General features: G+C 55.7%; 1 protein-coding gene across 2 annotated transcripts; it reads right to left on the bottom strand.

The window, feature by feature from the left end:
* Window positions 1-901: 901 nt before the first annotated feature.
* On the bottom strand, window positions 902-12,270 carry BSG (basigin (Ok blood group)). Of its 2 annotated transcripts, XM_030466311.1 has the most exons (9): window positions 12,133-12,270; window positions 8,331-8,678; window positions 6,742-6,898; window positions 5,522-5,610; window positions 4,979-5,106; window positions 4,531-4,804; window positions 2,336-2,360; window positions 1,981-2,051; window positions 902-1,815 (listed from the first exon to the last, which is right to left on the bottom strand). In XM_030466311.1, exons 1-8 carry the CDS (start codon window positions 12,212-12,214, stop codon window positions 1,994-1,996), a joined length of 1,161 nt encoding a protein of 386 aa, XP_030322171.1. In that variant the 5' UTR covers window positions 12,215-12,270; the 3' UTR covers window positions 902-1,815; window positions 1,981-1,993. The 2 variants fall into 2 exon arrangements, with proteins under 2 accessions (XP_030322171.1, XP_030322169.1); XM_030466309.1 differs by lacking the exon at window positions 8,331-8,678 and having other exon boundaries at window positions 12,133-12,257.
* Window positions 12,271-12,984: the final 714 nt, after the last annotated feature.

Here is a 12,984-nt window from a genome sequence, read left to right as displayed (position 1 = left end):
CCGGCTGCCAACCCTGCCCGTATCCCCACACCGCCCCCTGCCCACGCAGGAGCCCCCGGGGGCAGAAGACCCCGAAGCCAAGCGGGGGAGCAGCGCCGGGAGGTGTGGGGAGACTGAGCGGGGTCCTCCCAGGAGCGGAGAGCCCAGATCCCCCCAGCCCCCCCGGAGTGGCCCCTCGGCAGCCCCCGGGACTCTGCGGTCACTGTCCCGGCAGGGAGCAGCGGCACGAAGCCGCTCGTCCCCCCCCCACTCCCGGGTGTTCCACCCCCCCCTAACCCCGGCCCCGCCACACAAAAGGCACAAGCAGCGCTTTGTGCTTCGGCCCCAGAGCCGGGTCAGGCAGGACCCAGCATCCTCATCAAGGAAATTAAGCCCCGCACTGATTTTTTAACCAGGACGCGCGGGGCGGCCCCGCACCACCCACTACGTGCGGTAGAGCCACGGGCCCATGGCACAGCCCAGCACCACCCCTCACACCTGCAATTAGAGCCCGGCTCCCTAATTACCCAGGGAAAAGCGTTTGACTACAGGATGAGGCAGCAGGAAAAGGACCCCTCCACCCCCTCCTCCCTCCAGGCATCTTCATTCTCCCCCAGGAATGAGCAGGGAGGAAAACGTGGTCCTGCAAGGGCTCCCACAGCAGATCCTTGACCCACAGACAGAATGCTGAGAAACAGCTCGGTGAAGTGACACTGAAGTGGACCCCTGTCCCCAGGCAGAGCAGCTTGGCCAAGCACCATTCCTCACCCCTGGCAGAGACTGGAACAGCTCCGGAGCTGCAAACACCCGGGATCAGAGCTCAGGTAGAGCTGGCACTGAGCTGACAAGATGCAGCACAAGTGAGTCAGCAGGTCTGGGCAGCTGGGGGTCCAGGGAGCAGAGACCAGACTCCAGCCAGAGATGGAAAAAAAAAAAGAGAGGAATCTTTATTTTTGAAGTGTGTTAACAGATGGAACAGCTCAATGCTACCCAGCAACAAAGGTGTTAGACTCCACTGAGCATCCTCTGCTCTCAGGCTCCTATCTCAGGCAAACATCACAATGGCTCAAAAGCACAAGACCACGCTGTCAAACTGCCCCCAGCACTACAGCCCCACCACCCCCCCCTCTCCCCAGTCTGTCCCCACTGCAGCAACTAAAAGACACAGCAACCCAAAAACATATTCACCCTTCTCCCAGTGTCCAGCTCCACTGCTGCCTTCTGCTTGTCCAATCCAGAGGGTGTCTGCAGCAGGAGGTGATGGGGATCCTGCCCAGCTCAGCCCTGAGGCTACTCCCCCAGTGGCTCAGTGGCTTTGGTGATGCACTGGTGAAGATGCAGAACCACCTTCCAAACCCCTCTGGGTCAGATCAGGTCACCTCCAGACAGTTCTTAAAGCAGTTTCTCTCAGACCCACACAGCAACAAGTTTGTCATCCACAGCCCCTTGAGTGGCCCCAATGCAGAGGGGAGGGCAGTCTCAGAGTGGCCCCACCCAGCACACCCTCCTCTTCCCAAAGGGAGGGAGAAGCTGTATTCCTCCTGACCCCCTCTGTACCACCATGAAGAAACTGAGGACAGAGACAGCCGGTGACCTAAGACTACCAGAAACAAGGGATTTACACTTACAGGTAGAAAAACCCTCCCACAACTTTTTGTTGTTGTTTTTTTTTTAAAAAAAGTGTATTTTAGGTTCTACAACTTAAGTTTCCTTAGCGAGTGAAGTAACTGAATCACAAGGACACACTAGAATATTCCATGTTGCTATTTTACCAAAAAAAAAAAAAATTTAGAAGAAAATAAAATTCTCCAGATGAGTTCTTCCTCTACACATCACCTGGCAGGAGAGAAGGAACAGCCTGTTAGATGACCCAGCTCTACCACCATCAAGGCCACACAGTCAGTCAGAGGGGGCACCCACAACCCCAGCACGTTCCCACCAGGCTTTAATGTCCTGTCCCAAACTGCAGAGCAGAGCTCCCCACCCAGCCCCTGCTCTCACCTGGCCCCTGCCCTTAGTTTGCATTTCTCTGGCGGATGTTCTTGTCCTTGTGGTTTGTGGCATTGCTTTTCCTGGAAAGAGAAAATGGGCAGTGAGGGAAGAAAAAAGCACCAAGTCCCATCCTACCCACTAATGCAATTCAGGCCCAAGCAGATTGTTAAAATGAGATTATCTGCCAGGGAGACTGGTGCCACCCCGTGAGATGTGGGTAATACTCAGACCACATTAAATGAACCCCAGGGAAGCCTCCTGCTCAGCAAGCTGGGTTGTTACTCCCACTCCAGAGTAGATTCCCTGGGGGGATGTGACCAGTGAGTACACATCTTGGCTACAGAGGGAAAACCAAGCTACTTACAGTGGTGCAGAACCTCCATCATCATCTTCACAGGCAGGAGAGCAGGAAAAGAAAGAAAGAAAGAAAGAACAGTGTCAGGGAAGAGCAGGTAAGAATAATCTCTGCTGCCTCTTACTGAGGGGTCTGTCATTCCAGACAGGCCACTGGATCCACTGGATACTGCTCCAGCTCAGGACTTAACCCAAAAGGTCACTGCACCCACAGGGCTCCTGTTTCACCAGCAGAGCAGGGGCTGCCTCCCCCCCCTTCCCCCACGTGAGTTTTAAGCTTCTTCTTGTCTAAGCTTCAACAAGGCACAAACTTAGACATAAGCTCCTGTTACACAGTGGCTGCTGTTGGCACAGAGCAGGCTTGGCAGGCAGGACAACAGAGCCACCACCACCACAGCCACCCAGCAGAGGTCAGCTCTGGCACCCTCTTAATCCCCAGGCTCACCTGAATACCCTGGCAGGCCACAGCAGCAGAATTAATTACCCAGGGAAGCTCCTGGCAGTCCCTGCAGCAGCTCTGCTGGGTGGTAACATCTGCCCAGCACCAGCACTGGAGGTGGTTGAGAGCCTGGGGCAGCTCCCAGACCCAGGCACAGCATCCAACAGCAAGGAGAAGGGGATCCCAAGCAAGAGGTTCCAGGAATGAACCTCCAAGCAGGATGCCCTTCCTCCTCCCCCCCACTTTGTGAAACCAAAATAAACACAGTGCACACCACGTTCTTGCTAGACTGAGAAGCACAGCTAAGGATACAGATCTGCCAACGTGTGCCAAGCCCTGGGCCTCTCACCAGCTCCTTGCCATCTGCCACCTTCCAGCAGAAGGCTCCCCACGGCCTCTCCCACAGCTTGGGCTCCCCTCAAACACCACTGAGCAGCAAAGCCCAGGCCCTGAGCACTGGGACCACCTTGGGCACCACAATCCACAGGCAGCTGGTGAGAGGAGGGATGCAAAAGCACAGCTGGATCCATCTTCTACTTACCATTGGAGGTGGCACAGAGCAGCAGAGAAGGGAAGAGTGGAAAGGTAACAACAGGAAGGACACCAGGCCACACAGAGCCACCATCCCCACCCCAGGCACCAGGGGTGGCCAGTTCAGAGCCACCCACCCTGGGGAGCCCCACTGCTGCCTCTTCTCAAGAGGAGTGAAGTTACAAAGACTTCTGGGGAAAGGGAACTACTTCACAGCAGGAAAGTGTCAAGCTGTGTGTCTGTGGGAAGGGAAGGATCCCAGGCTCATCCCCAGGCACTGGGGAAGCTGAGCCAAGGAGCACAGGACACACTCAGACACACACACTCTGCCTGCATCTGACAAAGCACCTGCTCAGCTCGGACAGGGCAGCACTCAACAGGGTCTGGATCACTCAGCACACACAGGCTGTAGGAGTTTTGCTGGAAGAGGCATCTCTAACAGCCTGAAGAAGACATCTGCCCTTGCCAGAGGGCAAAGCATGTGCTTGCAGGAGTGCCCTGAAGAGAGGTCCCTCAGCCCTGCAGTCAGAACAGGGATGTTTCATGCTGTTCCCCAGCAGAGGGCTGGGGGGGCTGACCCAGCAGGAAGGATACTGAGGGTTTACACTTCATTGTTCACAGGATCAGATAAGGGAGAGGCAGGGGGGACAACACAATGCAGATTCTCACCGATAAGGAAAGGGAGGAGCTGGTATTTCCAGCAGAGATTAAAGATAGCACAGGAGGCTTTGAGGAACTCCCCAAGAGCCAGGATGTGTTGATCTGAAGACCCCAAACAGATCCATGAGCTGACCCTGAATTAATCTAAGCCTGGTCCTAGGGAGCTGCTTGCTCACACACACACACACACACACACACACACACACACACAGTTTTGCTATTCACAGACCCTACTCCTCCAGAACACTCCTGGCCAAAGAAACCCCAAACACTCACATGAGGCACTTGAGCAAAGTGCAGAGGAAGTGGCGAGGCAAAGGGTCAGGCTGACCCTTGGATCTTATCTCACTCCAGGTCCAAAGCACAGCTTGCTGAAGGAGTCTCAGAAGTAGTGCAACTTCATGGCTAACGTAACCTGGGAAAGCCTACCATGGTTTTACAAGAAGTGACCTGAAAAGCAGCTCTCAAATTAAAGCCCATCTGACAAAGTGAACTCCAAGCTCCTTACAGATTTGCCATCACCGTAACGAGTTACTCGGTCACCCCAGCAAGATTCAACCCCAGGCACCTCTTACCATCAAGAACCTCATCTGGCTTCCTTCTCTTCTCGTAGATGAAGATGATGGTGACAAGAACGAGGACTTCTGCCACGATGCCCAGGAAGGGCCAGAGAGCTGCCAGGCGGCTGCGCACACGCAGGTTCACCACGGCACCGCCGTAGCCCTGGGAGTTGGTGGCATTGCAGTGGTAGTCACCTGTGTCCTCCTCAATGTTCAGCTTCAGGATGCGCAGCTCTGTCTTGTTGCCACTGGACTTGATGATGTATCGACCAGAACCATTGACAATGGGCTGGAAGGAGAGGGAAAGCTCTCAGGACATCGGTCCCACTGCTACAGGAACCTCCCGGCCGTGGCACTGAGGTGACACTGAGGTGACACTGCCAGTTCTGATGGGATGAGAGCTTCCACCTCCTGCCAGGGCAGGCAAAGGGGGAGAAAGAGCATCAAACACCACAGCACTCACCTCTTGACCATTTTTGTACCACACCCAAGAGCTGACAGGCGGGAAAGAGGGACTCCTGCAGGTCAGCACACCGGTGTCCCCCTCGTTCCCATGCTCAGACTTCTTGTATGGCACCACTTGGGGTGGAACTATGGCAAGAGAAGAAAATCAAGGTAAAGCTTTGCACTCTCTGGAGTCTAACAAGCCAGGACCAAAGTTACCCATAAAGCTTGGTTTCAGTTTGAGTGGGTCTATTCCCCTCCCTTGCCCATTGCTTGGCCTTTTCAGAGGGAAAAGCAAGCCAAGCTGCTCCAAGAACAGCTCAAACAGTTTTGCCCACCCAGTATTATCCTGGGAACATCCACACAGCAGAAGGCTGATTTAATGCAAGGTCTAAGAGCAGACCCTACAGACACTTCAGCTGACTGGTAAACAGAGCAGTCTGGTACCAGTCACAGAGTGCTGCAGCTCTGTTAATAAGGGCTCAAAGCAGCTTTTCAAGAAGCTGCAAAAGACCAAAACAAAGCAAAAATTCAGGAGAGCACAGCAAACACATGAAGTTACCTGAAATGTTCACTTGTCCTTTTACCACTGGGTTTCCTTTGTAGACACATTCGTAGAGGCCGGAGTGCTCCTCCATGTTCCCCTCAATTCTGCCAAAGTACAGGATGTCAGACACCAAACTCCAGTCCCAGTATGGACCACAGGTTCACTGCATCCCAGCTCCCCACACTGAGCAGAGCAGAGGACACTTCACAGGTCTGGCAAGGCAGACCTTGCATTCTGAATCCTGGACAGGCAGCTTTCACTCCCTGACCCCAGGAACTCTTGCCATCAGAACCTCTACAATGGGAATGAATTTAAGACCTGGACCTGGCACAAAGAGAAGCAGGAAGAGGGGACAGCACTGCACCATCACCAGGGCAGAAGTTGCCAACTCCACACAGAGCAGAGGCCCATTAAAAATCACACTCAAAGAGCAAACCCAGCAGGATCTGGAGTGCAGTGAGAGTTCTCTAGACTGGGCTACTCTGGATTGATCCAAGCATCCCAAGAACTCTCCCCTTTTCCTTTGTGCAAAGCTGCTGCAATGAGATTTAATGGATTATGCTGCTCTGCAACAAACATCCCATTCTGCAGCTCAGTAATACCCACTCAAGGGAAGGGGCAGGCAAAGTTTGAGTCCCGTGGCTGTGCTGGGACAACAGGCTGTTTGTCAGCTCTGCTGTGCATGGAGCTTCCCACTTCCAAAAACCACTCAGCTAAGGAATTGAGGTCACGCGAGGGAGGCTGGGTTATAAATACTTTAATCCTTGTTCAGCTCCGTGTTGCTATGGGGAGACAGGCACGTCGGCACTGCCACACAAAAGGACATGATGCCTCTACAGCTGCTGGGTCAATGCCAGCCAGGCCTGACTGTAATCAGAAGGGAAAGCTCAGTGCACTGCCACAATGCTGCTGGTATCCCTGCAAACTGCTCCTGAGCACTGACCACAACTTCCAGCAACTTCACAGCTTGTTAGGGACGAATGGCTGGACTCTGGAAAGGTACATAAAACCCACAAGCAGTGAGGGACAACACTCACTGGAGCCTCTTGTTCCACAAACAACCTCTGGGCTGCAGGGAGCTGATGTCCTGTCCAGAGCTGAGGTCCCTCAAAGCTCTCCTAAAGCCAGATCATGCAGCAAGGCTCAGCTGAAAGGAAACCTCAGCTGCACCTGGTAGAAGACCAGACCTGTCCCCTGTGTTCAGATTCTCATCTGGCCTTGCCCCTGACACTCACGTGTAACTGGTGACAGAACTTGACCCTGAGTCTGTGTGAAGGACCTTCTCTCCACGCACCCACTCGTGACCCTCGATGGCAGTGGTTGATGCACTCATGTTGCAGGTGAGGACCAGCTTGCCAGCAACAGCAGTCACTTGAGTTTTGATGTCTGGACCTGCATAAATAAATCAACCCAAGTTAACATGGAGCATTCCAGAGGTCACCTGCCTGCCCAAGAACCTTTAACACAGAGTTACCAACCCTCATCTCTCCTGGTCTCTACCACAGCTCCCACTTACCTTTGCAATCAGTTTCCTACCACAACTGGTGACAAGAGAGGTTTCAGAACCAGGTGACTCGTGCCTGACTGCACCTAGTGATGAGCAGAGCTGCTCACCAGACAACCACCAGTGTGTGGATCCCTGCTCGGATGAGGCACCACAGCACAAACTGTGTCACCACCTTCCAGGGTCTGAGCACGTTTAGAAACCTCCAGGGGACACAAGGGGTGGCAGCCAGGACCCTCTGCCAGGAGGGGCAGCAGACAAGACCCTACACGAGCAGAGTGTGCATCCTCTGAGGCAACCCAAGAGACCACAGTTAGAGTTACTCCAGGGAGAACACTCAGAACCATGACCCAAAAAGGTCCTGGGCCCCTGTGTGTGCCAAGCAGTAAATTCTGCAGGATAAGATGACTCAGGAACTTCTGCTGGCAGGAAGCAGCCCAAGGAGAGAGCTGCTGCTTGCAGCACCCTCACACAGCCCAGCTGGCACCATGGCTCCTGCCCTCCCTCTCTGGGAAGAAGCCTTTTGGCACAGGGCTGACGAGCACTTTGCTTTTCCCCCTACCCAAATGCCCCTGGAAGGAGGTTCTGCTGGAGTTCTGTATTGCCTGGCAAATTTCTGCAGGAAAGAATTCCACACTGCTCTGCTCCCAGCAGGACTCGTGGCCAGAGCTTAGCAGGAGATCAAACCCCCCCTCACACTGGGCCAGATCTCTGACCCAAAGCAGCCGCCCAGCAGCTCCAGAGCAGATCCAGTCACTCCCACCAACCAACCAACCAGGAACTCCATCACACTCAGTGTCACACAGACACGGCCTTTTCAAAAACGGTTGCATCTCAGGGAAAACTCAAAGCAGGATCTGCTCCCCACAGCTTGTGTCACTAGCAGGAAAGCGAGCTTAGAGCAGACTGTTGAGAGGAGCAGGAGCTGTAGGGAAGGGCTGGTTGGTCAGTGGTGGTTAGGGCAGAGTCTACGGCAGAATCAAGACTCAATTCTGCAAGCCAGCACCAGGACTCAAGAGGCTCTCGGGAATAAGCAGCAGGTTCCAGGTCTTTGGCTCCAGAAAAGGCGCGGGATTGCCGGGAGGGCGTTTTGGTTGGGAAGCCACAACCCTTTTTGAGCGGGGCCATTTCGGGTCAAGTCACGGGTGGTGGTGGGGGAGATGACAGAGGGTTGGGAGTCTCTCAGTTCTACAGCTGGGGTGGGAGGGTGAGGGGAGCTTTTTCGGGGAGCCACAGGACACGGGTGAAGGGGTGAACACGGCAGGAGACTCAAGACACTGGTGTCTGAGCAAGTGCCAAGGCCTCGGCGTGGCCACTCACGTTCGATGACAAAAACATTCGCCTGGGAACGGATCCACTTGACTTTGGGGCTCTTCGACAAGTGGTTGCGGTCGGGGTCGTTGCTGGCCCGGCACTCGTACATGCCCGAGTCCTCGGTGGTGAGGTTTGAGATGGAGATGGTGCTGGTAGAGTGGAGGTTGTAGGTGGCGTTGATTTTGACGCGGTCCTGCCAGGCGCCATCCCAGAGCTGAGCAGAGGTCTCATTGGGGTCGTTCCCCTCAAACCACCACTGGATCTCGGGGATGGGATTGCCAATCGCCTCGCAGTACAACTCGACGCTGTCCTGAGTCAGTCTCCTTTGAGACAGCGGTGACTTTATAAAACCAGCTATGAGTTGAAGAGGTATTAGTGCAAAGTGTTAGTGCAAAGCAAGAATTCACCCTCTACAAGCCAAAAAAAAAAAAATAATCTGCCACTGAGAAGAGGCCACAGGCAACCTCAAGATCAGCACTCTCTCCCCCCCTCAGTGCTCTCCGAGCTCTGCTCAGGTCAGACAGGGATGGTGCTCTGAACACTTTGACTCCAGTCAACAACACTCCCTGCCACCAAACCAGAACACACAAACCAGGACATCATCCAGAGCAGCCACAGCAGCACCTGCCTCCTGCCAGGCAGGGACCTTTACCCATGACATTAAGAGAAGAAGGTTTTTTGCGGGTGGGGGGGGAAAAGCCTGGCAGATAGCTCTGCAGGGCTGGATTGGTGATAAACAGATTAAAAGCAGAAGCAGGCTGAAATGAGGATATTTTTCAACCTTCTCTGGCAGTCAGAGACCAGAGGGTTCAGAGCTCAAAACCAGATGGTCCAAAGGTAGATCTGTGAGCCACAAGCTCACATCAGCTCCGGGCCACTGGCCAGGCAGAGCACAGCCACTGGGATCCATTCCTGGAGGGTCAGGAAGGGAGGTTCTAGCACAGGGCCTCAGGAAAAGACACCACTGGCAGGTCAAGGCTATTATGTGACTCAACCTCAGTCAGGACCCACGCAGGACCACGTCCTCCCCACGCAGGGACACGGCGGCTCGTGGGCATCCCCTGCTCCCAGGAAACCAAAGCACCCCACCAAACCCACCCAAGACAAAGTTCAAGATTAGATACAACCCCCACATATGTACCATCACCTACAGGCACAGAGGAGGTGGGCTTGGGAGTGAATTTTTGGATGCCTGAAGAGGTTTTAATAAGAAATCCCCTGACCCTGTCTTGTGAGCAGAGAAACAAATCAGTATTGTGAAACCATGTGTGCCTGGGCTCCAGAAAAACACAAGTTTCACAAGTTTGTAAATAAAGCAATTTCACTTCTCAAAGAAGAAAAAAAAGAAAAGAATATCCTGAATCATTAAAAGTCTGGAAGAACAAACACACTCAGATAAGGAAGGAGAGATGGGACCTGATCTGAGACACTTTCAGGAGACTGGCACAAGAAAACTGAGGGACTTTAAAGCAGCTCTGAGAGGAATCCGGGGGCTAAAACCTCACACATCAGCTGCAGTCCTGCTGGTCACGCTCATAAATGCATCCTTCAACCCCTTTGCAGAGGTCTCAGGGTTTCCAAGTGACTCTGGATGACAGAAACACCAGAATCATTTTCTTGAAATGGTTTTTAACACGTGGCAGGTGGTGGGGGTCCCGGAATAAACACGGGGGCACCAGCTGTAAGCAGTTTTCTTATAGAGTTCCCATTCCAGAACTGACCTGTGTGCTAGATAAATTTGTTTATTACACCACAGGTCTGTGATTAAACACTCCCAACCACCTCATTTTGAAAATCCACAGCTCCAGCACTTGCAGAAGCCTGTCCCATTTTAACTACAGCCTGGGTTAATGGCAGTTGCTAAAGATCAACGTGGTTTTTTTGGTGTTTGGTTTTGGGTTTTTTTTTTCAGATACAAGGTGATTATTGTATGCTGACAAAATAAGCTGCTGCAAGGTTATTTGCTCCGAGTTAGAGGGCACTTCCCGCAGTTCAGGCAGGCTAAAAAGCTTCAGCAAGCAGTAAAATCAGCAAGTACCATTTGCATTCTGACAGGATTAACACCCCCACCCCCTCCCAGCACCCATGGGAGCTGATCCCAACCCTGGGCACCCCAGGGTGGGGGACACGGGCCCCACCCCAGCCACCCAAATGTGTTCTGATGGGCTGCAAGCTGAAACCAGCTCAGAGTCCTGCAGAACTCTCCTCCGGGGGCAGGGTGGGATCTGATCGAGCGGGACAGAGCTGGAGGCCAAACAGAGCAGATAAATGTTCCCCTGAATCACCTTCAAACTGCAAACAAAGCTCTCCCCCCCACACCCCCCCGGGGCAGAGGGAGGAGTCCTGGTGTTCTGTGTCTGCTGGGCATGCTCCTCCCTGGCACGACCTTTGTTTCTTTAGCCTGGGAAGGGGCTGGATGAGGCTCCAACACTTCTTGACCATTTCCACCAGCAGCTACAAAATGGACTCTCCCCCCCCCAGGGTCCACAGGCAGCCCGCTTGGAGCCAGGATTCCTCCTCCTCCTCCCCCAGGGCACAGGCTCCATCCAGGCGGGCACCGAACCAGCCGCTGGTTCCGAGAACTGAAGAACCTCTCAACCTCTGAGAAACCCCCTCCGAGCCCTGCAGCCGGGGCAGGACACGGGTTACACAACCCCGGAGCAGCTCTTCTTCCTTCCGAGGATTTCAGACCAAGGATAGAAACAGCCTCCTCCTCCTCCTCGCCAACCCCTTGGAGGGGGGAAAACGCCCAACACGGGCAACTCCCAGTTAATGGATGAGAACCGCACCCCCCCCGAGGTGTGAAGGTGGGGAGGAGGTTTGGGTGATACCAAAACCCAACTGTGCCGCAAAGAAATGCCGGAGCAGACACTCCTGACACTGCTCTTGGATTTATCAGGCTCGCCTTCCTCTTTTCTTTCAATCTTTGGGTTTGGCTCTACACCACTGAAGCCAGACAGATACCACGAACAGGCTACAACTTTTTTTAGTGCCTGGGAAAGCCAAACCGGCAAAAAAAGAGCAGCCAACACTCAGAGGAACACAAATCCTTCACCATCAGCCTGAACCAGGCTGCAGAGTCCTTGGAGCAAAGCCCCAAAGCACCCAGCTCATCTGTGGCTCTGAGCACACCAAACATACCCAAAAAAAACCCCAAACAAAATTAAATGTCGGAGCGACAGCACAACCCAAACCCGGACTTTTCGGGTTCCGTCATTCCCCTTCTCCCACCCCCACACACAAACCCCAGGGCAGGTGCCGTTTCCTCATTAGGGGATTATCAACTTAAGCCCCATGTGAACATCTTTAAAGTCTTAAAGCCCAGAGATCTGCGACTCCTCAGCAGCCGAGAAGCGGCCGAGACCATCACAGACGGCAGAACGCCAGCTCGACGACGCTCGGGGTCCGGGAATCCCGGTACCGGGTCCACCGACCCATCCTCACAGACCCCGAGCCCCACGAGGCCGCAGCCCCGGCCCCAGCTCCGAGCCCCGCCCCGGCTCCGCCCGCCGAGCGACGTGCTACGCCGCAGGGAGCCCGGGATGCCGCCTGCTCAGCCCCGGACCGGCTCCGCCGCGCCCCCGAGGAGCCCCACAAACCCCCGCATCCCAACCCCCCTCACCGGGCCACCCCAGGAACCCCCACGGACCGTCCCGGGGGACTCCCGCAGACCCCAGCGGAGCTCCCCACAGATCCCACCGGACCCCCCGGGGGCTCCCTCGTCCGCTGGCCCGCACGATTCCCACCCAACCGTCCCCGAGCCCTCGGTACGACTGAGCCCTCCGCTCCTGTCCCTGCCGTTCCGTACTTGTCCCCAGGACGCCGGCGGACATCCCGCCGAGGAGAAGCAGCGCCCAGAGGCCGCAGGACCGCTGCGCTCTCGCCGCCATCTCCGCCCGCGCTGCCGCCGCGCTGCTCCGCCCGCTATAAGCGCAGCGCCGGGTCACGGCGAGGGGGCGGGGTCACTGGATTACACGCCCCTTCTACCCTCCCGACAGCCAATCGCGACGCCTTTTCGCCGACCTGGCCCCTCCCACCCACAGCGCAGCCAATCAGAGTGAAGAGGCGACCGAGCACCCTTCTCTCCCCCCTCCTCCCTCCGGCTCCCTGCAGCCGCAGCCGGTTCGGGCCGGTCCCCCCCGCGGCCACACCCACCCGGCGGGCGGGCAGCCAATGAGGAGTGCGATGGTAGTCACGTGACAGCGGCAGCGGGGCCCCGGGTCGGAACCAGTACCGGGAGGGAAGGGGAGGGACGGGGTTGGCGGGAGCGGTGAGCCCGGAGAACGGCCCGGGGGCGGGGGGGAGCTCCGGGGTCACGGGTTGGGACCGACCCGAGGTACCGACCCGGGAGCGCGGGGCTCGCCGCGGTGCGGCGGGAGGTTAAAACCGCATTGATGGAGTTCGCGGCGCTGCCGAACCGGGGAGCAGGACCCGGGCAGCCGCCGGGAAGAGGGGCTGCGGCTGCACCCCCAAATCTCCGCCTTCCTCTGGCTGTGCCGGGGCACTGGGGGCTGTGCCGATTTTCTCTGGCTCATGGGGGGTCCTGCCCGGGGCTGCCGAGAGACCGCGGTGGTTATACCGGAGCAGTCCCGGTGAGATGGGGCCGCCCGCACCGGGACACGTGGGAAGGGAACAAGGACCAAGGCGATTCGGTAGCCCC

The sequence above is a fragment of the Calypte anna genome, chromosome 28, assembly GCF_003957555.1.
Source record: "Calypte anna isolate BGI_N300 chromosome 28, bCalAnn1_v1.p, whole genome shotgun sequence".
Classification (NCBI taxonomy): Eukaryota; Metazoa; Chordata; class Aves; order Apodiformes; family Trochilidae; genus Calypte; species Calypte anna.
The sequence above is the reverse complement of the archived record's forward strand: the minus strand, read 5'-3'. Positions and strand labels throughout refer to the sequence as shown.

Bases quoted from the DNA above. Each gene is read 5' to 3' on its own strand.
- BSG (XM_030466311.1), bottom strand. From the start codon at position 12,214: ATGGCGGCGAGAGCGCAGCGGTCCTGCGGCCTCTGGGCGCTGCTTCTC. The intron at 8,679-12,132 runs GTACGGAACGGC...TTCAACTCATAG, and splicing joins CGCCGGCGTCCTGGGGACAA to CTGGTTTTATAAAGTCACCG. The intron at 2,361-4,530 runs GTAAGAGGTGCC...CTGCCTGTGAAG, and splicing joins GCCAGATGAGGTTCTTGATG to ATGATGATGGAGGTTCTGCA.